General features: G+C 49.9%; 1 protein-coding gene across 7 annotated transcripts in view; it reads left to right on the top strand.

The window, feature by feature from the left end:
• PFKFB3 (6-phosphofructo-2-kinase/fructose-2,6-biphosphatase 3) overlaps nucleotides 1-19,289 on the top strand; it is a 146,825-nt gene that overhangs the window by 66,368 nt on the left and 61,168 nt on the right. For 4 of the 7 annotated variants that reach the window (XR_007405867.1, XR_007405868.1, XR_007405864.1 and 1 more), the window contains one exon: nucleotides 368-541. Coding sequence is in view for 3 of the 7 variants with exons in the window: in XM_025445529.3 (XP_025301314.1) it covers nucleotides 368-541; nucleotides 1,950-1,972; nucleotides 4,729-4,771 (240 nt within the window). In the remaining 4 variants the exon portion in view is untranslated. Of the gene's footprint in view, nucleotides 1-367; nucleotides 542-1,949; nucleotides 1,973-4,728; nucleotides 4,782-6,224; nucleotides 8,899-19,289 lie in introns of those variants that run through there. The other 3 variants (XM_025445529.3, XM_025445531.3, XM_025445530.3) reach the window with 3 other exon arrangements.

The following is a 19,289-nucleotide window of genomic DNA, read 5'->3' as shown; positions in this document are numbered from 1 at the left end:
CCTCGACCTCGTTAGCTGCCGTCATGGGACGGCTGTCTGCACAGCTGGTCCTGCTGCTCTGCCCTCCCCTGCTTTGCGAGCGTCGCGTTTGTCCAAGTGGGAGTCTTGGAATGTTCCCGAAAAGGGGTTCAGCACGTCGTCCCTCGTTTGTGCCGACCAGGGAATCAGCACCAAATGGCAGCCCCGAGGTCCCGGGGCCAGTCACCGCGCTCAGTCTTGAGTCTGTAAAATCCAGAAGCAGAGAAACATGTTTTGTTTGGTGTTGGTTTTTTTTTTTTTTTTTTTTTTGGTGTTTTTGTTTTTGGCTTATTTACCGCCCCACTCCTCGTAACTGTCGCCTTCTCTCTTTTGTCTTTGTCTCGCTTAGGATGCAAAGAAGGCACCTAACCCGCTCATGAGACGCAATAGTGTCACCCCACTAGCCAGCCCCGAGCCCACCAAAAAGCCTCGCATCAACAGCTTTGAGGAGCATGTGGCTTCCACCTCCGCTGCCCTGCCCAACTGCCTGCCCCCGGAGGTGCCCACGCAGCTGCCCGGACAAGTGCGTTGACCCCTTTCCTCTCTCACAGTCACTGTGGGTCGGGAGGAGAGCGCCCGGGGGGCCGCGGGGGGCCGCAAACCCAGGCCTGCGTGTGTGGGCGGTGGCGGGGGGCAGAGCGGGGGAGCGTGGGGGTGTCCCCCCGAGGTCGTGCACCCTGGGGTCCTTCCTCGCCGGCCGCTTTCTGAGGAGCTGGTCTCCATGGGGCAGAACTGGGCAGAGCAGAAGAAATTCCCGAGCATCTGCACCCCACTCTCATTCCCGAATGCTCTGTTGTCACACGAGATCGAAGACCAAGCCCTAGTCGACAAGCCTCCCTTCATTCAGCTCTGGGTCACCGGCCACGCGTGGCCTGAGGACGCCTCTTCTGTCCCAGGCCGATGGCCGAGTATCTGCCTCACGTGCCCCCGTGCACATTCCCTGTCGTAGGGAAAAGCGTGTCTTCCTCCAGAGCCGGGGTAGAGCCGCCTTCTCACGTGACACGGGTGCCACCTCACGCCACGTAGTAAAGACCTCAAAAGGCAAAAACCCCAGCTAGCTTTCCCTTGTGCCGTTTGCTGTGAAGATGAAAAGCTGCAAGATATTGGCTGTTGGGCGCTAGGATTTATTTTCAGAAGAGCAGCAATTGTCTTTCTCAGTGGCCACTAGGAATCTTTGCCACTACGTGAGACCTAGGAGTTTCCCGGGCACAAATTTGGGGGCCACCTCCAGATCTCCCCTCACCTCCACCCACCGTGTCCGGGCCCTTCGCAGATAATAAGCCAGAGGCTGAATCTCAAATTGGATGTAGGAGCTCAGTGCCGGGGCCCACAAACCCGCGTTTGGAGGCATGTTTAAATCTGGTGGTGTCTGGACTTGGGTCGTGGGGGACAGTGCCGGGCAGCCTCAGACAGGCCACTGAACCTCTTCAGGCCTCAGTTTTCCCATCTGTGGGTTGGGGGCAGGGAGAGATGGTACCTCCTGCAAAAGGCGGGTCATGCGGGGCGGTTTGTGCTGAGCCTCTGACACGTCGGTGTCCGCCACTGGCGCCAGCTGTGGGATCTTATCGTGTCTTTGCGTGAAAACCGAGGACTGAAGTGGTTTGTGGGTGACATTTGGCGTTTGCTGTGCGGGCACAGTTGGAAGTTGAGAGGCTGCTGTCACAGACACTCCGAGGCCGGACTGGCCTGGGCTGGGGCTGCGTCTGCAAGGTCACGGAGGACGCGCGGCTGGGGCTCCCCCGACTCTGACAGGACAGCCCTTGGGGGTGGTCCACCCGAATCCTCAGGAAGTCTGGAAGCCATTGGGTGGTGCTGGGCGGGGAGGGTCCACGGGGCCTCATCCCAGCAGAGGATGTCCTGGTTTCAAGTGATGCGGGGCCTGTACCCTGTCCCTCTACTCACTTCTCTCTCTCTACTTTTTCTCTCTGCAGCCTTTGCTAGGGAAAGCCTGTTTGTAAGTATTTTTCTCTGAATAATTTTGCTACTCGCACCTGTTTCTCCTTGCTTGCCAGTGTGGCCTCCTGCCTGATAAAATGTGGAGGATGAGGACAGTTCCTGTCAAATCTGACAGAGGGAGATGGCCATGCGGGAGGGGGAAGGGGACTCATGAATATTTAGAAAAGGAGCCAAGAAGCTATGTGGCCCAGCTGCCCTCAGTGCGTCCTGCTGCCGCCACTGGCCACGGCTGGCTCCTTCCTTGCCCGCACCTTGGGGTCCTGGTGACTGTTTGGACTTGCTGTAGGGCATGGCTAGACCTGAGTCTACTTTTTCCCTCGGAGTCAGAATTTGGTGCCAGTCGACGATGCCTTATGCCCGATGCATCGGATGCATCGTCTTTGAGGGTCTGTGCCTCCGCGGGGAGAGGCCTTTCATGATGAAAGGAAAAGTAACTCAGGGCCTAGTTTGCAAGACAGGAGGACAGACTCTGGGGGGTGGGGGTGGGGGCTGCAGCCCTGCAGCCTCTCCCTTCTGTCCCAGCAGAGACCCGCTTCCCTCGGGGCTCCGGGACCCCGGCACTCTGGGGAGGTCTCTTTGGGGACCGTGGCTGTGGATCTGGTTGTCCTGTACCAGCACCTGCTTAGCCGTGATGGTCACGTTCAGGATTGGGTGCAGCATTTGAATCAGACCCGTTGGTTTCCCATGTCCTTTGCTGGCGTTCTGCAAGGCGTCTCTGGCTAACCGTCAGCTGGAGCAGCTGCTAGATAATTCGGTGTCTCCAGGGCTCCTGTGGCCCCCACCAAGGAAGGAGCCCTGAGGCCTTCCATCCTGGAGTTCCATTAACAGCCACCATGATACCCACCTGCCCCGGCCGCTCAGGGCATTATCTGCCCATTGTCCCTTTTGCCAGTCGGGTGACTCGGTGAGCTCAGCCTGGGGGCTTAAAAGTGTGGCTTGTTCTTGGAAAACGGTTGTTTCATCGTGCTTGGATCAGGGGCCCCCACCTGCAGCGGAATCTATTTTGCGATGCGGCTTGTTTGCATATAGCCCGTGTCTTTGGGCCTTAAAATACCCTAGGAGGTCCGTGGGGGGCAGTTCTGGCCCTTTTTACCAGATGACCCAGAGTCAGGCACTTGCCTGTGGCCGTCCAGCTAGTCAGTAGCACACCCGGGTCTCCTTCTCCTGAAGGCCGACCACTTTCCCTCTGCTGGCATAGTCTGGGCACAGTCCGGGTGCTCTCACCTACCCCTGGCCCCGGGCACCTGACGTCTGCGGCCCGTGGGGCACTGGCCAGAGCTGTTGGGTGCTCCTTTCAGCTCTTGCAGCTTCTCCCTTGCAGCTGTCCTCTGCGCCTAGGCTGTGTTTACTTACCGGGGGCCTGTCCGTTAAATTCAGTCTTTAAAGACAGACTGTCCTATGTCTGGTTCCTCCTGGAACCCAGGCGTTGCACACCGAGTGCTTCTAGAGCAGGAGATCCCCTGCCGTGAAAATCAGCCTTTGGATTTGGAGCCTTCTACTTTTGCATCTGTGCATATCCTCTTCTTTTTGAGTCTCATGGCCTGGTGTTGCCAGGAAAGAGAGCTTCCTGCTGGGAGGAGGGTCCCCCTTGGGCATCTCGCCCACCTTCTTTTTTTTTTAAGATTTTATTTATTGGGCAGCCCTGGTGGCGCAGCGGTTTAGTGCCGCCTGCAGCCAGGTGTGATCCTGAAGACCTGGGATCGAGTCCCACATCAGGCTTCCTGTATGGAGCCTGCTTCTCCCTCTGCCTGTGTCTCTGCCCCTCTCTCCCTCTGTCTCTATGAATAAATAAAATCTTAAAAAAAAAAAAAGATTTTATTTATTGATTCATGAGAGACACACAGAAAGAGGCAGAGACACAGGTGGAGGGAGAAGCAGGCTCCCTGCAGGGGTCCTGATGTGGGACTCAATCCTGCCAGGATCAGGCCCTGAGCTGAAGGTAGATGCCCAACCGCTGAGCCATCCAGGTGTCCCACCCCCGACCTTCTAAGGTTGAACTTGCCCCTTCTCCATGGCTCCTAATGCCTTTGGCTAGAATCCCTCCAGGTCAGCAAAAAATGTACCCTCTGGACCCATCACACCCTGCATTCCACTCCGGGGTCCCGGCATCCAGCCCAGCCTGGAAGGGTGAGCCCGTGTCTGAGACCGCAGGCCCCCGGTTTTACGCCTCCATTCAAACCGAGCCGGGTTTGGATCTTGGTTTTCCTATCTGACCCTCTGTCTTTGGAATTCTGGGCGAGGTCCTGCCATTCCAGGCTCTTCTGTTTTCTCATCTGCAAGACGGAGACGGTAACGTTACGAGGCGTTTTGGTGGTGACGCTGCAGGTGCAGCGCTTAGGATACCCGGCACAGAGAGCGCGGGGCGGGCAGGAGCCGTTAGTGTAGGAGAGTCCGCGCCCCCTGCTTTGCTGCGGTGCCTGGGGTGCTGGGGTTTGGCTCCCACTGCACTTTGATCCCTCCTCCCCATTCCTCTGCACGGGCCCGGTGGGGTGTCTTCTCAGGAGCAGCAAGAGCGCCAGGACTGGGGACCGGGGGGACCCCTGGGGCTCTCCGGGGTGTGGCCTGAGCACACCCGGGCTGGGCGCAGCGCCCTGCAGTCCTCCCCCGGGGTGGCGCCCGTGCTCTGGGGCCGGCTGGCCATCGGGCGGCCTCGATTTTGAAGTTTCAAACGCACACGAGAAAGAAGCTCCTACTAAAGCTGTTTTCTGTTCTTTTCTGACATGCTCTTCCCTTCCCCCCCACTATGCTTGAAAGACGAACTGTTTGTCACATTTTCTCAAAGTTTTCTCCCTACTAACCTTGGAAAGGTAAATGGCTCGGTGCATGCCCCTCCCCGTCCCCCCCACATCTCCCCGAGTCATGGCATCTCAGCCTGCCAGGGCATCTCGGTCTGTGTGAAGACTGGCCATTGTCAAGTCTGTGACTCATACACCCCGTGCCGGAGAACACGTGTCTTCCAAGAGCCGCACCATTGTCTGGAGGTCCTCTCTCTCGTTTCCTCGTTTCCCCGTTTCCCTCCACATGGCCTGAGCCAGGGCACCATGAGTGAGTGATGTGACGTGGCCTGTGCCTGCAGTCCCCAGTGTCATTGTTGCATCTGTCATCATCTGCGGGCGCTCCAAGCCCTGGGCGTGAGAGGTGTGCGGGCGGGCTCGGGCCGGCAGGTGCGGCGGGAGCCCCCACGAGTGGCGGGGTGCAGGCTGCCAGGTGCCCCCCGAGGAGGCCCCCCGGCCACAGACGCCGCGTGGTGTCCTTGTGGCGGGGGGCGGCCCGGGCTGGGTGGGGCTGAGCACGGGCTTGCGTAGCCCGGTGCTTCCCACGAGGCTCTTCTCTGCAGATGTCCCCGGTCCCGCACGGCAGGGGAGCCGGCTGGCGCCATCCCTGGACCCCTGCGTGTCTGTGTCCCCGGCTTCCGCCCTCCCCTTAACCCTGCCCCCTTTGCACCGACTTGCTGGAGACACTCGGGATGGGAAAGAGCACCTTCCCAGATTGGGTTTCCTTTCTTTGTGGGGTGGATTGAGGTTGGACAGAGAGCCCGCCGCTGGGCAGTGGCAGCTGCCATCTGTCCCCAGCTGATGGGAACACTTTTTTTTTTTTTAAGGGGGTTTTGAGACTGGTCAGCTTCACAGGGGGTGGGACTTCCAGCTACAGTTGCTTTTGTTAGAACAGGAAGAGCTTTAGTAATACTTGCCTGTCCCTGCCTGGCTTCCTCGCCGGGGTTGTCCCCGTCCCCACCCGCCAGCCAGTGGCACCCGTGTCCAAGCTGCCCAGCCCATGTTCTGGAACTGAGATTCCAGGGGCCGGAGTGTGTGGTCTACTTGAGCCACGTTGGGAGGAGAGTCCTTACACTTCTATGGAGGAAGGCGCCATCCCCCACCCCTCCCCATATCTCCGCAGGCGGCAGGAGCCCTCCAGGTACAGGCGGGGGCAGTCCCAGGGCTCCCAACAGTCCCCAGAGCCCCGACCCACGAGAGCTGCCTGCTGCCCCCTGCCTCCTAGAGGCAGATGCCAGGCCTCTGCCCCGAGGGCCCTCTCCCGGTGACCCGGGCCTAGCTTCCACCACGCTCCTGCAGCCCACCTGCCCTTCTTTCCACCTGTTAGGCCCTGGCGCTCTTCTGGGGCCATGTCCTTTGTCTGAGGGAGGGGGGGTGGTCTCGACTGCATGGCTTCATTTAGTCTTTGGGTTTAGGAGCCTAGTGGATGGTAAGTAATAATTCCCCTTCCTCGCCCCTCTCTTCTCCTGGAAACAGAACCTGAAAGGCACCCAGAGCGGCATCGACGCCAGGACCCACTGAGGCAGCCCCGTCGGTTCCATGCCAGTTCCATTCCTACCGCTTAGTTAGTGCTTTTCCATCTACCTGAGGCCAGCGATCCCAAGGACTGCTTCCAGCCCCGGGTGGGTGGTGTGGAAGCGGGGCCCGCCGGCCGCAGAGAACCGTGCCCCCCACCCGCCAGCAGCGGGGCGGCCCAGACCCCAGGAGGCCTCTCCTTGTGTGCGCACACGTGTGGAATCCGTGCTGCGGCCACCCCCGCCCCGCGCTCTCCTTGGACTTGCGGACCCTCCACGGGGCTTGGGAAGGACAATGAGCTGTGGAAGACGTGGGACGAGCCCCTCCCCAGGAGGGGATGTTGGCCTCCATGCTGTTTCATTTTGTTGTAGTTTCTATGATCCTGACCTGGTATGTCCCCAGCTTGGGGAGGTGACGCTGGCCCCACAATCCTAAATTTCAAGGCAGCCTAGATCCCAGTTGCTGAAGATGAAGGGATGGTGAACACTTTCACAGGGCTCTTCTGTGCCTCGGGGCCTGGGACGCCGCCCTGCGAAGGAAGGGTGCGAACGGGTGCGGGGCGGGGGCCGCAGGTGGAGAGGGGGGCGGTGAGCCAGATGCGCCTGTGCCATCAGCAGCCCCCCGCCGCGGGTCCCCACGCCCCACCTCTGTTCTGCCCCTGGAGATGCTGACGGACAGTCTGGCCTTGTAGACAAGAGGAAATAATCTTGCCGGCATAGCCCTGGGGCTGCCGTCCTGCGAGAACCGAGGCACCCGAACCGAGGCACCCGTGAGGTGGCTCCCCGGGGGCCGCTTGCTTTTGCACTTTCTAAGTGGCGGAGCGCGAGGCCGGAGGGATGCACCTTCTCTGGAGGACCTTGGGTGATGTCTGGGTTTCGTGCCCTGGGAGGCCAGAGCTCCATGGGGAGTGGGGCATGCCGCCCGCGCAATGGGGAGCTCTGGGGGACCCCAGTCCACCAGGCCGGGAGCACGCTGTTCGGATCATTGCAAGGCTGACCCGGCACATGGAGTAGAGGTGATCAGGGGTCCGGCCTCCTTCCTTCCGGGATGTTTGTCGCCTCCCTGTGTTTCCGGGGAGGGGACAGTGGCCCAGCCCAGGCCTCAGCTGTGGCCACTTCCAGGAGGCTGGCTGTGGTCTCCTGGCAGGACTGAGCTCAATCCTGCGTATTTTTGTGGAGCATCTGCTGTACACCTGGCACGCTGCCGGGTTGCTCGGAATTCCGAAGAAGAGAATGTCCTCGCCTTCGTGGCTCCTGTGGCATCTTTGGGGGGTGGTTCAAAGCAGGGCTTGTGGGACATACGGTTCTGAAGACCTATAGTGTCTGCCTACTGGTTTCTCCTTGCTGCCTCCGTGGACTGGGGACCAGGAGGTGTCTTGAGGCCCAGAAGAAAGGATTTGGAGACTCTGGTAGAATTTGTCCAAACGACCCTTTGAAGGATCTCTAAAAGCTGGTGCCAAAGGTCACTTCCCTTGCTCGCCCTCTGCTTTCGAGCCTGACAGCCTTGCCCCTCCTAGGTCTCGAGGCAGGTGCTGGGAGCAGGGTCACCGGGGCTTGGGCATCCAGAGCGGGAACCGGACGATGCGCGTTTCCCTGCTTGGGGTTCGGTGGGAACCTGGGGCGTGCTTCAGGTACCATAGAGTCCCGTCCATGGGGTTCACACCGAGCCATTCAGATCCTCCCCCCATTCTTCCCCAGTGGGGCACTTTGCCCGAGAGGATGTCCGTGTAGCCCAGTTCCTGTGCAACCGAAGATGGGTTGATTTCCCTTTCCTGCCATCCCGAGTCCCGTCAGATGGCAAGTGTGTGTGCGCACCAGCACGTGCTTGTAGGTTGGTCGTAGTTTTTGACAGAAGGGCCTGCGGCTCTGCTCTTGAGAATGGCCTTCTCCTTTTCACGCTGGCTGCCAGAGCCGACTCGGAGTCTTGACCCTTCCCAGCCATCAGGTGCACCCCCCCTGCCTGACTGCTGAGTTCGGTCCCTACGGAAGCTAACATCCTGAACAGCCGGCTGTAAAGGCCCAGGTGGGGCGAGAGAACAAACACGGACGAGGAGAGAGACCTCTGAGAGAACAGAATGCTGTCCGGATGAAAGCCGTGATCTGACTTGAGGCGCCGGACAGAGGGAGTGTTTGAGCTGCAGTCACGGGGCGCCTGCTGCTCTGGACTCTTGCCTCTCACCCCCCCCCCCACTCCACCCCCTGAAAAATATTCGGGACCAATTTTGTTAACTTGGCATAAGTTTGTTTTTGGGTGGGTTTACCCCTGCCCGTAATTCTGTCCTGAGACCACGGGCGAAGCTCATCACTTGTGGGGAGAAGAGACACAACCACACCAATGATGTTTTCGTTTGTAATACTTGAAATTTATTTTTTTATTATTTTGATAGCAGATGTGCTATTTATTTATTTAATATGTATAAGGGAGCCTGAAAATAGAAAGCTGTATAGATTGGGTTTAGTTGTTCGTTGGTTGGTTTGGGGGCCTTTTACGTGTGACTTAAGACTTCTCTGTGTTCTGTATGTTGTCTGAATTAATGACCTGGGATGAGGCTGTGCCAGCTTTCAAACAGGGGATGCTTTTCAGAAATTTGTATATTTTGCAATTGCCGAAACAATAAAATACCTGGTTGAAATAAGCGGATGAAGTATACCTCTGATCCTTCTCTGGGGGTGTGGGGGGTGTGGTGGTGGTGACACTTGTGGTCAGTGCACCAAGTTTCTACCACTGGGCTCTTGACTGACCTACCATCCATCATCGTCCTTTAACCAGGACATGCAGGTCCTGATAGGTCCTGGTGGACTAGAACCCCCAGTTTACAGTAGGGTGCCCTTTGGGTTCTATGGGTTTTGACAGATGCATACCGATGGGGTGTCCCATCACCACATACAGAGGCCCCACGTTTTGTGTTCCCTTCATCCCATACCCTTGCTCTTCAGCCCGTTCAACAGAAGCATGCTCATGCAAGCATTGCAGCTCATGATGGCCCTGGGCAGAATTAGAGGAAGGCATTTGGTTTTAGGTTCTGGGTTCCTTTCACTTTCCCTGCCTTCCCCCTACCCCCTTGTGGCCCTTTCAGTTTCTACTGGGGAAAAAACTCAGTCGAACTTCTAGGGTCACTCTGCTACTATTCCTGAGCAAGTTATTTTGCTTTAGCACTTTTGTCTCTACGGATGAGGACTCTCTCATACAGGCAGGGTCGAGGGCTGGATGAGAACACGTGAGTGGCCGGAAGGCAGCCCTGAGAATCTCCTTCACACAGAGTATTGATGACCGACAGTGCTCTCATTGGGTCTGACTTTTCTCCCATGGGCGCCCCCTGTTCTGCTCCAGAAATAGACCTTGCTCCCAAATATTCTTTCCGCCTCCCTTTCGCTTTCTCAACCCTAGCTGTGAAGAGAACAGGAGTCAGCAGTTGGGCACCTCTATTCCAAGGTTATCTGTAACCAGCGTGGCGGGGCCAAGCGCTTTGATAAAGGGCCTTGGCTGGCAACAGGGAGTGCAGGCAGCCGCTGCAGGCCAGGCCTGACCCACGCTTCAGGCCAGCCTCTCAAGTTCTGAGCCCATGTTTGAGTGCTCGTTATGCGTTGGGTGCAGGGCTTCACTATGTGGCCTTCACAGATGTGGGTCTTTGCCCCTAGATTGGGGCTGATGTCTTAGGTTATCTACCAAAGAAATTAGAAGGTGGTCCTAAAAGAGGTTGTATGCATACTTTTTTTTTTTAAGACCCCATTTATTCATGAGAGACACAGGCAGAAGGAGAATTAATCAGGCTCCGTGGGGAGCCTGATGTGGGATTCAATCCCAGGACCCCGGGATCACAATCTGAGCCAAAGGCAGATGCTGAACCACCCAGGTGCCCCTGTTTGCATACTTTAAAGTCCTGGGCCTACCAGGTGATGGGAATCTGCAAGTTTCCTGACCTTTTGGGCAATCTCCTGAATACATCTGTGTGTCACCTTGGGCCAGAGCTATAATGACTGAATAAATATTGAGGAAAGGGTGACCAGGTGGGTGAGTGGGGGAAGAGAGGCAGAAAGCTGCGGGAAGGCGAATGCCAGAAGGAAATTGATTCATTACTGAGGTCCTACAAGCCACGCTGTGCCTCTTTATACCTTGAAAACCAGAGTAGGAATTCCCCTGGAGCAGATAAAGCTATGCCAAGGACTAACCACTACATTGCGGAGGACTTAGTTAACCATCTTCAGGGACTGTTACTGTCACATCTATTTTATGGATGAAGAATCTGAGACTTAATGAAGGTGACTTAGCCCTTGCGTTGGCAGGTAACTTTTAGTGATTCAAATCCAGGTATCTGGGACCCTAGAGTTGGTGGCTTTAACCATTAAAAAATGTTTCCTTCATGTCTCCTTGGTCTTTCCACAGTAAAGTGAGTTAGCAGTGGAAGCAGGGCGGCTTTAAGCTGCTTGCCTGTCGGGCTGGGAGGCATGGGCATTCCCTCCCATCGTGCTCCCTGTGGTGCTCAGCTGGTGGTCAGATGGTCAGGATCTTTAGAGAAGTCATCAGCAGAAGATGGGAGCCATGGCTCAGATTTCAGAAATCCCCAGGTAATATCCAAAATCTATCTTGGCAGGAGTTCCTCCCAAGAATTTTATTGGCACTTCCAAGAAGTAGCAGATAGCACTGTGCCATAAAGGGTGGGAGGCCCGGGAGGGGTGGGGAGTGGGCAAGTGGGTGCTCAGGGAGGTTTACCTCTGAGTAAACAGAGCTGGTGGCATCACTCTTCTGGGGACCTGGGCAGGACCTGCATTCCTGATGCTAGATGCTCCCCCCCTGTAGTCCAGACCTGCTGGTGGGAGCAACCAGCTAGTCTGACTCTCGTCACACTTTGCCCTCAGCTCCTTTAACATTTTTCTCACCAGCATTGTTGGGAATATTTTAATTTGGGATTATTTAATAAACCTAACTGAGAAAAATAGTCCAGTATTTGACAAGCAGCAGCTAATTAGACCATAGTGTTGCACCATCCATTTGAGCGAGGTGTTAAAAAGTATCAAACTATTAAAAAGGAGAAGAAAATACTGGGTGGACAAAAATCAAGCTTAAAAGCTATAAAAGAAGCCACAGAGGAAACACTGAGATTCCACAATGTAAATACTTCTAATTTCAAAGTCATTAGCCACCGTTGTAAGTAAAAGACTGTAGGAAAGAAACCTAATGGTGGTGGGGAGGTGGGTGGGCTCAGTGGAGAAGTGTCCCCTTGTGCAACAGGCTTCATGACATTGCGTTGTCAATGAATCCTCAATGCTGGGGTCAGGTGGGGGTACAGGTAAGCTCTTTCCAGGCTGCAGGCATCAGAGTAACTCTACTTCGACATGTTGGATCACTGAACAAAAGATGCCTCACCTGGATATTTTGGCAACTGCATTTGGCGAGTAAAGGACAGAGGGGACACTCAAGGTCTGGGTGGGACTCAGTTCATCTCCAAGTTCTGGCTGTGTGATAGAATTCGGGGACTGGGGCGATGAATTGACCAGGCAACCCCAGGCTTTGGAGATGGATAGTCTCAGGTCCATCTCTTTTCCCACCACGTTCTAGATGTGTGGCCTTGGACAAGTTCATGTTTTTTAACTTGTTTCTCAGTCATAAAGTGGAGAAGTTCATACCACATTTTTTTAAATAAGATTTACTATCTTTTTTTTAAATTTTTAAATAAGATTCACTATCAATTTTTTATTTTTTTATTTTTAAATAAGATTCACTGTCGATTTGATTTTCACACAAAGCAGAATGAACCATCTGCACATCCAATGCAAGAAAAAAGTTGAACTTTTGGGTGTGTTAAATGTAGACGAAATTTGTCCTTAGAAGTGGAGAAATACCATAATTACTTTTCAGACTTTGTGAGGGACTTTTATAAATGAGACCTTGACAGAGTAAGCACCCAAGTGATAGCTATTAATCTAATGATGCGCATCAGATGCTTCAAATGCAAAGCAGATATTGTTACTCCCACCTTATAGAGGTGTGGCTGAGGCCAGGAGAGATGAAGGATCCTGCTTGATTTTTGCCTAGCCACTACTAGGGGTAAGCCCCAGGCTGGTTAGACTGCCAAATCACGCAGCCTAAGAACCACACGGCTGAGCAAGGCCCTGCTGGATGAGTCACCAACCACAAGACTGGGGCCGAGTTGCATGTTAATTAGCGAGCTCGCTTTTGTGTCCTGGGGCTATGGAGAGGTCTGTCTGCATCCAAATGAAGAGCAGATTTTCTTTAAAGGCCTGTGATTCAGGAGGCTTGCAGAGCCTTGAAGACCAGATATCCAGTGTCTAAGGTTCTGTGTTTTCCTCCACTCACCTCTTCCAAATAGGGCCTATAGACCAGCGTCTTTGGGGCTATCCTATTCCTGGGTGTACATGAAGACTTTCGTACACGAAAAGACTTTCCGTATCACACACACGTAGATAGTTTTAGGGGAATAGATTTACAGATCCTCAACTTCCATAGTCACTCTTTTATATTATTTTTTAATATATTTTTAATATATTTTTATTTTTTATTGGAGTTCAATTTGCCAACACATAGCATAACACCCAGTGCTCATCCCATCAAGTGCCCCCCTCAGTGCCCGTCACCCAGTCACCCCATCCCCCGCCCACCTTCCTTTCCACCACCCCTTGTTCATTTCCCAGAGTTAGGAGTCTCTCATGTTCTGTCTCCCTCTCTGATATTTCCCACTCATTTTCTCTCCTTTCCCCTTTATTCCCTTTCACTATTTTTTATATTCCATCACTCTTTCTAAAACAGCCTGAGAAGTTTACCCACCTTCACAGTTCATGTTTCTCTGCTTTGCAAACAAAAGGCAATCCCTCACCCACCCCAAAAGCAGTTACTAGAGTGCATTGCCCAAGGGTGGAAACAGCTCCTGGGCACCCAGCAGAGGGAAGCCTCCTTTAATGATTAACTCCAGACACTGTGAACGCCCATGGATTTCTTTCCTAACCTGGCTCTCTATTAAAGCTGGGATTCCGCTACTACTGGAATGTTCTAAATTGAGAACAAGTGAAGCACTATAAATTAGTACAGCAGTTCCCCGACTTTCTGGTCTCAAGATTTTTTTAGACTCTTAAAATTTCTAAAGATTCCAAAGAGCCCTTGTTGATATGGATTACTTCTACCCATATGTAGTGTATTTGAAATGAAAACCGTGACATTTTTTTAAAAAGACGTGTACTTAATAATTTATTTTAAAATAACAAACTCCTTACAGGTGATAAATGACATGCAAAGCAACTGATTTTCAAAATAGAAAATATGCAGTGAGAAGAATGGCATTTGTATTTTTTTATAAATCTCTTTCAGGGCTAATTCTCATATCTGATTTTGGTATTCCATCTGTTGTGATATATTTATTGCTTGGGTTGAAGTAAGTATATAATGAAAATCTGGCTTCATACAGTTATGTAGATGAACATGAGCAGAGTATATTAATATCCTTTTCAGATAATCATGAGTATTCTTTGATCCTACACCCAAAGTGGACACATTATAGTGTTTTAAAATTTTGTTGGGGTGTTGGATCTGCAACGGTATCAGTGAATTTTTCATACTTTGTTACATTAAAATTCATTTGGTTGATCTTGCTCTTTGAATTGATTTTTTTCATCCATGCATAATTATATAATATCCAACATAGGTCATTTGGAAAACATTGGTTCACCGAGTTACAGAGATCTTCTAAATGCTGACACATTTCAAAACGTAATATTAAAAAATCACATTGATGGATATCCTTCTAATGCTCGCTTCAGCATCATATATACTAAGATTAATATCCTTTTAATCTCGTTAGAAAATTCTCGAAGCATTGAAAAACTATCAGTCTTGTAATGACAGATATGTTTTCTACATTTCTAATTTTTATTTCAAAACTTGAAATTTCCAACAAATACTGTCAGTTGTTTTCCATAGTGGTAGCTCACTGCATTTTTTAGAGACTCTAGGTATTGTTTTTACAATTTAAATGCCCCCCCCCCCTTATTGTAGAGTGGAAATCTGACAATTCCTATGCATAAATCCTTTCACTGGCCACCCATTTATTTCCCACAAGAAAAGGATAGGATGTTAGCATGGTGACAAATTCCCCAAGCCAAGGACCCTCTGCTTACCTCTTAATCCCGCCCTCATGACCTCCAGACATTGCCATCCCAACTGTCACCATCCTGAGCCATGCCCTCCATTCTTGAACCTCTCCACTTTCTCCTCTCTGGCGGGATCACAAATATTTCCCTCCAATTCCACCAAGTCCCATTAATCCTTTAAGATTCAATCTGAGATGTCAGTCTTTGGGTCTGTCTTCCCTTCACCTTTGTGATGGTTAATTTTATGTATCGACTGGGCCATAGGATGCCCAGATATTAAATATCTGCAAGGGCGTTGTTTGTTGTTGTTGTTTTGCAAGAGTGTTTTTGGATGAGATTAACATCTAAATGGGTAAATGGCATAAAGCAGATTGCCCTGCCTCATATGGATGGGCCTCACCAAATCTGCTGAAGGCCTGAATAAAACGAAAGGCTGACCTCCATCAGCTCTTTTGGGTCTCTAGCTTGCTGACTGGTCCTGCATATCTTGGGATTTGTTAGCTCCCCCCCCTTCAAATATATATATATAAATACATATACATAAAGTGTACAGATTATAAACAGACTATTATGTAGCCATATGACAACATGAAGCTGAGTGTGGGGTGCTCTCAGAGTATGGAATGTGGAGGTGTCAGGGTTATTCTCCAGAGGAGCAGAATGAGTGGACTCTGTGTGTGTGTGTGTGTGTGTGTGTGTGTGTGTGTGTGTGTGTTAAGTACTCAGTAACCAACCACAGAATGAATAAGATGATGGTGAATGAGTGAGGAAAGGACCATCTTGTGGGGTCTCTCATCCTTCTGTTTCAGGTTACTTCCTACCTTTTTGTCTTTGTCAACCAAATTGTTTTTCACTTGATTGATCACACATCATATTCTCAGCCACCATTCTGATCATACAGTATTTGTTAGATGCTCTAACTATAGCCACTAACCAATGGGCAAAATGGAACCCATGCAACTCTGCACTTCCCTCTGATCCCAGGAGTCAGGTGGGGATGGCCTGTGTCCCTGACTGCTTTTGCAGAATCTGGGACCAGTTGGTCTTCCCCCAGTTGAATCCCTTCTTTTCTCAGACAACCATGATTTGTTTAGCAAAGTGGCCTTTAAACTGGTACAGGGTTGCCCCTGGGGATTTAGGGAAGGCCTTCTAAGAAGTAGGGGAAATAGCAATACTTTCTAGCCAGCTCAGATCTTGAAATCCCCGGTTTATGCTACCTTCATTGAATAATTAAGGGAGTCTTATTCTTTGTTTTGTGCCCTAGAATTTTCTTATGTCCTGGGGGCCATGCAGCTAAGTGAGATTTGAGATAGACAAGAGGTGCATTCTCAGATCGGATCTGCAAAAGAATACACACAGAGTTTAAGGATTTTTGTGCCATATGCATTTTTTTTTTTACAGGGAGAGTCATTTTGATATATTATTCCAAATAATATATGGTAGAATGAAGTGGTAGAGATGATAATTTTGTCTCAGTGTCTTGCCCTCTTCTATTTCTCTGCTAGTATCGGAGGATATAGCCTTCTTGTGAGAGAGTTCCCCTTGAAAGCAAAGCAGAGAATATCAGAAAGAAATACCGAATGCTAAAAATTAAAAACGTAAAAACACGAACAACATTCTCAATATTCTCGAGCTGGAAAGAAAAGTACCTTTAAATAGTTGGAACAACAATATAGGTTAGCCATACATATTCTTTAAAATGTGATGGAAATGTTTTCTAGAACTAAAAGTATTTTCAGAAAACATTGGAAAAATCCCCACAGATAAAAACTTCTCTTGTCATCTGTTATGCTACAGAAGCTCCAGGACCGTGATGTCTCCATACCTACAACTTACTCTAAAATGATTGAGCTAAATTCACACACACACACATGCACAGAATGAATAGTAAAGCAAATGGAGTACAGTGTTGACAATAAGTACATCTGGTAAAAGCATATAGTTTGCTGTGGTTCTCTTCTTATTCCTGCAATTTTGCGATATTCTTATAATAGTCTTGCAAACAAAAAAGTGTTTTCTCAAGTCGAAGTCGGAAGCAGTTACTCCCTGAAATGTTCAGTAAAATAATGTCCAACATCAATATTTTTAAAAGTTAACTTTTTAAAAAAAGATTTTATTTATTCATGAGAGACAGAGACAGGCAGAGACACAGGCAGAGGGAGAAGCAGGCTCCATGCAGGGAGCCCGACGTGGGACTCAACTCCAGGATCATGTCCTGAGCTGAAGGCAGGCCCTAAACCGCTGAGCCACCCACAGATCCCCGCAAAAGTTAACTTTTCACATTGTCTTTACCACTTTTGATCTTCTGAACAGTTTTATTGAGCCAAATAGGATAAAAGATTACAGGTTCATTTCATCTTCAGGAATATAAAGGTCTAATTATTCAAACGGTTTTTGTTACAAAACTAAACTCCGAAGATGTCTACAGAGTTGGCTTTTAAATTGATAGACCAACAAGGACTAGAAAAGACAAAGCTCTGTCCAGTGTTTCTCACAAAACGGAAAGGGTGATAACATGAACACGTAGATATAGAAAATGTGTAAAATAGTTTCTTCTTAAAGGATTTCATGAATTCTTGAAGAGTCTCTGCCATTTAAGGTGAGACTAAAACCTGTGATATCAAATCATGATAAAATATTTATTCTGATTACTGCCAATCCTCCCTATATTTTATATTCTGTGCAGTAATGTCTACCTCCTATTAACAAAAATTAAAATTCTGTGCCCATGGCCCGACAGACTAGATTTTAGATATGCCTGCCTTTCTTTATCATGAAGTGTATGTAGAGAAAATCGGAACTTGATGGCTAGTAGAAGCAATGAAGCTACTTCTGATTTTTACTTTGTTTTATCTTTTAAAAACAAAACTTAAAAAACATGACTATCCTTACTTTACAGAGTCATCATTTGTTTGGACCTGCCCAGGACACCTGGGTTCTGAAGGCTGTTTACTCACTAGCTATTAGAATAAAATCCACATAATTAAAAATTCATCAAACACTTACCATGTGCCTGCTTCTAGGATGCTGGACATTTTTAAGCTTAGGACCCCTACCTAGATTTATATATAAAATGAAGAGCTTAGACCCCAATCTCTTTAAAACTTTGTCAAAAGATTTATTTATCAGAGAGAGAGAGAAAGAGTGGAGGGAGAGGGGCAGAGGGAAGGGGAGAGAGAGAATGTCAAGCAGACTCCCCACTGACCATGGAGCCCAATGCAGGGCTGGAGCTCATGACCCTGAGATCATGACCTGAGCCGAAATCGAGTCCGATGCTTCACTGGCTGAACCACCCAAGCGCCCCTAAAAGACTTTTAAATTTTAAATAGTTTTAGATTTACAGAAGAGTTGCAAAGATAGTACAGAGAGTCCCCATATGCCCTTCATCCGTCTTCCCGAATGTTAACATCTTACAAACATACGGCACAGTCATCAAAACTAAGAATTAACATTAATACAATACTATTAAAACTACAGACTTTGTTTGAATTTTCCCCAGTTTTTCCAATAGTGTCCTTTTTTTATTTTTGGTTCCAGCATGCCGGGTCAGGATGGCGCATTGCATTTTGCTCTGCTGTCTCCTAAACCTCAACCCATCTGTGATAATCTGTCTCTCCTCTTCTCTCATGGCCTTGATGCCTTTGAAGAGTGCTTGTCAGGTGTCCTGTAGAATGTTCCTTATTTGGGGCTTATCTGGTGTTTTCTGGTGATTGGATTAAGGTTATGCATTTTGGGGAAGAGGCGTGCAGAGGTGAGGTGACTCTCTCATCACACCCTGTGTGGGGGAAGTTGTGACAACAATAGGACTTACTACTGGTAATGTTAACCCATGACTTGGAAGGTGGCATCTGCCGGTTTTTGCCACTGTCGAATTAGTATTTTTCCCTCTCAATGTTTAGTTATTTGGCAATGAGTCACAGTTCCCATGCGAGGAAGACCATTAGCTCCACTTCCAGCAGGGAGGAGTATCAAAGAATTTGTGGACATATGTTAAAACCACCGCAGTAATTAATATGTATATTGGGAGAGATACTTTGAGGACATACAAAGATTTTGGTTCTTAAAGTTTCAGCCTCTGATTTTAGTGCCCATGAGCCTATTTTCCTTGCAGCAAATACTATGATGGTCTAATGGCAATTTTTAAATTTCCTTATTCCTTTTACACTTATTATGAGTAATTCTTTCCTAAGGAAAATTTTGCCTTTTCCCTATTTTTGTTTTTAATTCAACTGTGTGTTTATATCACTATGGAATCACAGATCTTCCTTCATAGATGAGGTTTTTTTTTTTTTTTAAGATTTTATTTATTTATTCATGAGAGACACAGAGAGGCAGAGACACAGGCAGAGGGAGAAGCAGGCTCCATGCAGGGAGCCCAATGTGGGACTCGACCCCAGGATCCCAGGATCATGTCCTGGGCCGAAGGCAGACTCTCAACTGCGGAGCCACCCAGGTGTCCCCATAGATGAGTTTGTATGTTTCTTACCAGCTTTGTAGTTCTTCAATTTCCATGAACGACAGGCCTCCACCACCCAGAATATTAAGCACCTAATATACCTGACTGGGCAAGAGGTGGATCCCTGGGTTTCCACTCTGACCTACAAGTCAGCACCATCCTGGCTCATATTTTCCTCAAATGGCTTAACTAGTATGGCAAGATTTCACTTGGCTGTTCAGATGAAGCCTGTAGGTTGAAAATATTCTCATGGTAATGCACTGAAAACGGTTTTTTATCTTTTTAATTATTTTTAAAGATTATATTTATTCATTAGAGACATACAGAGAGAGAGGCAGAGACACAGGCAAAGGGAGAAGCAGGCTCCATGTGGGGAGCCTGATGTGGGACTCGATCCCAGGACCCCAGGGTCACGACCTGAACTGAAGGCAGATGCTCAACCACTGAGCCACCCAGGTGCTCCAGAAAATG

The sequence above is a fragment of the Canis lupus genome, chromosome 2, assembly GCF_003254725.2.
Source record: "Canis lupus dingo isolate Sandy chromosome 2, ASM325472v2, whole genome shotgun sequence".
Taxonomy (NCBI): Eukaryota; Metazoa; Chordata; class Mammalia; order Carnivora; family Canidae; genus Canis; species Canis lupus.
The sequence above is the reverse complement of the archived record's forward strand: the minus strand, read 5'-3'. Positions and strand labels throughout refer to the sequence as shown.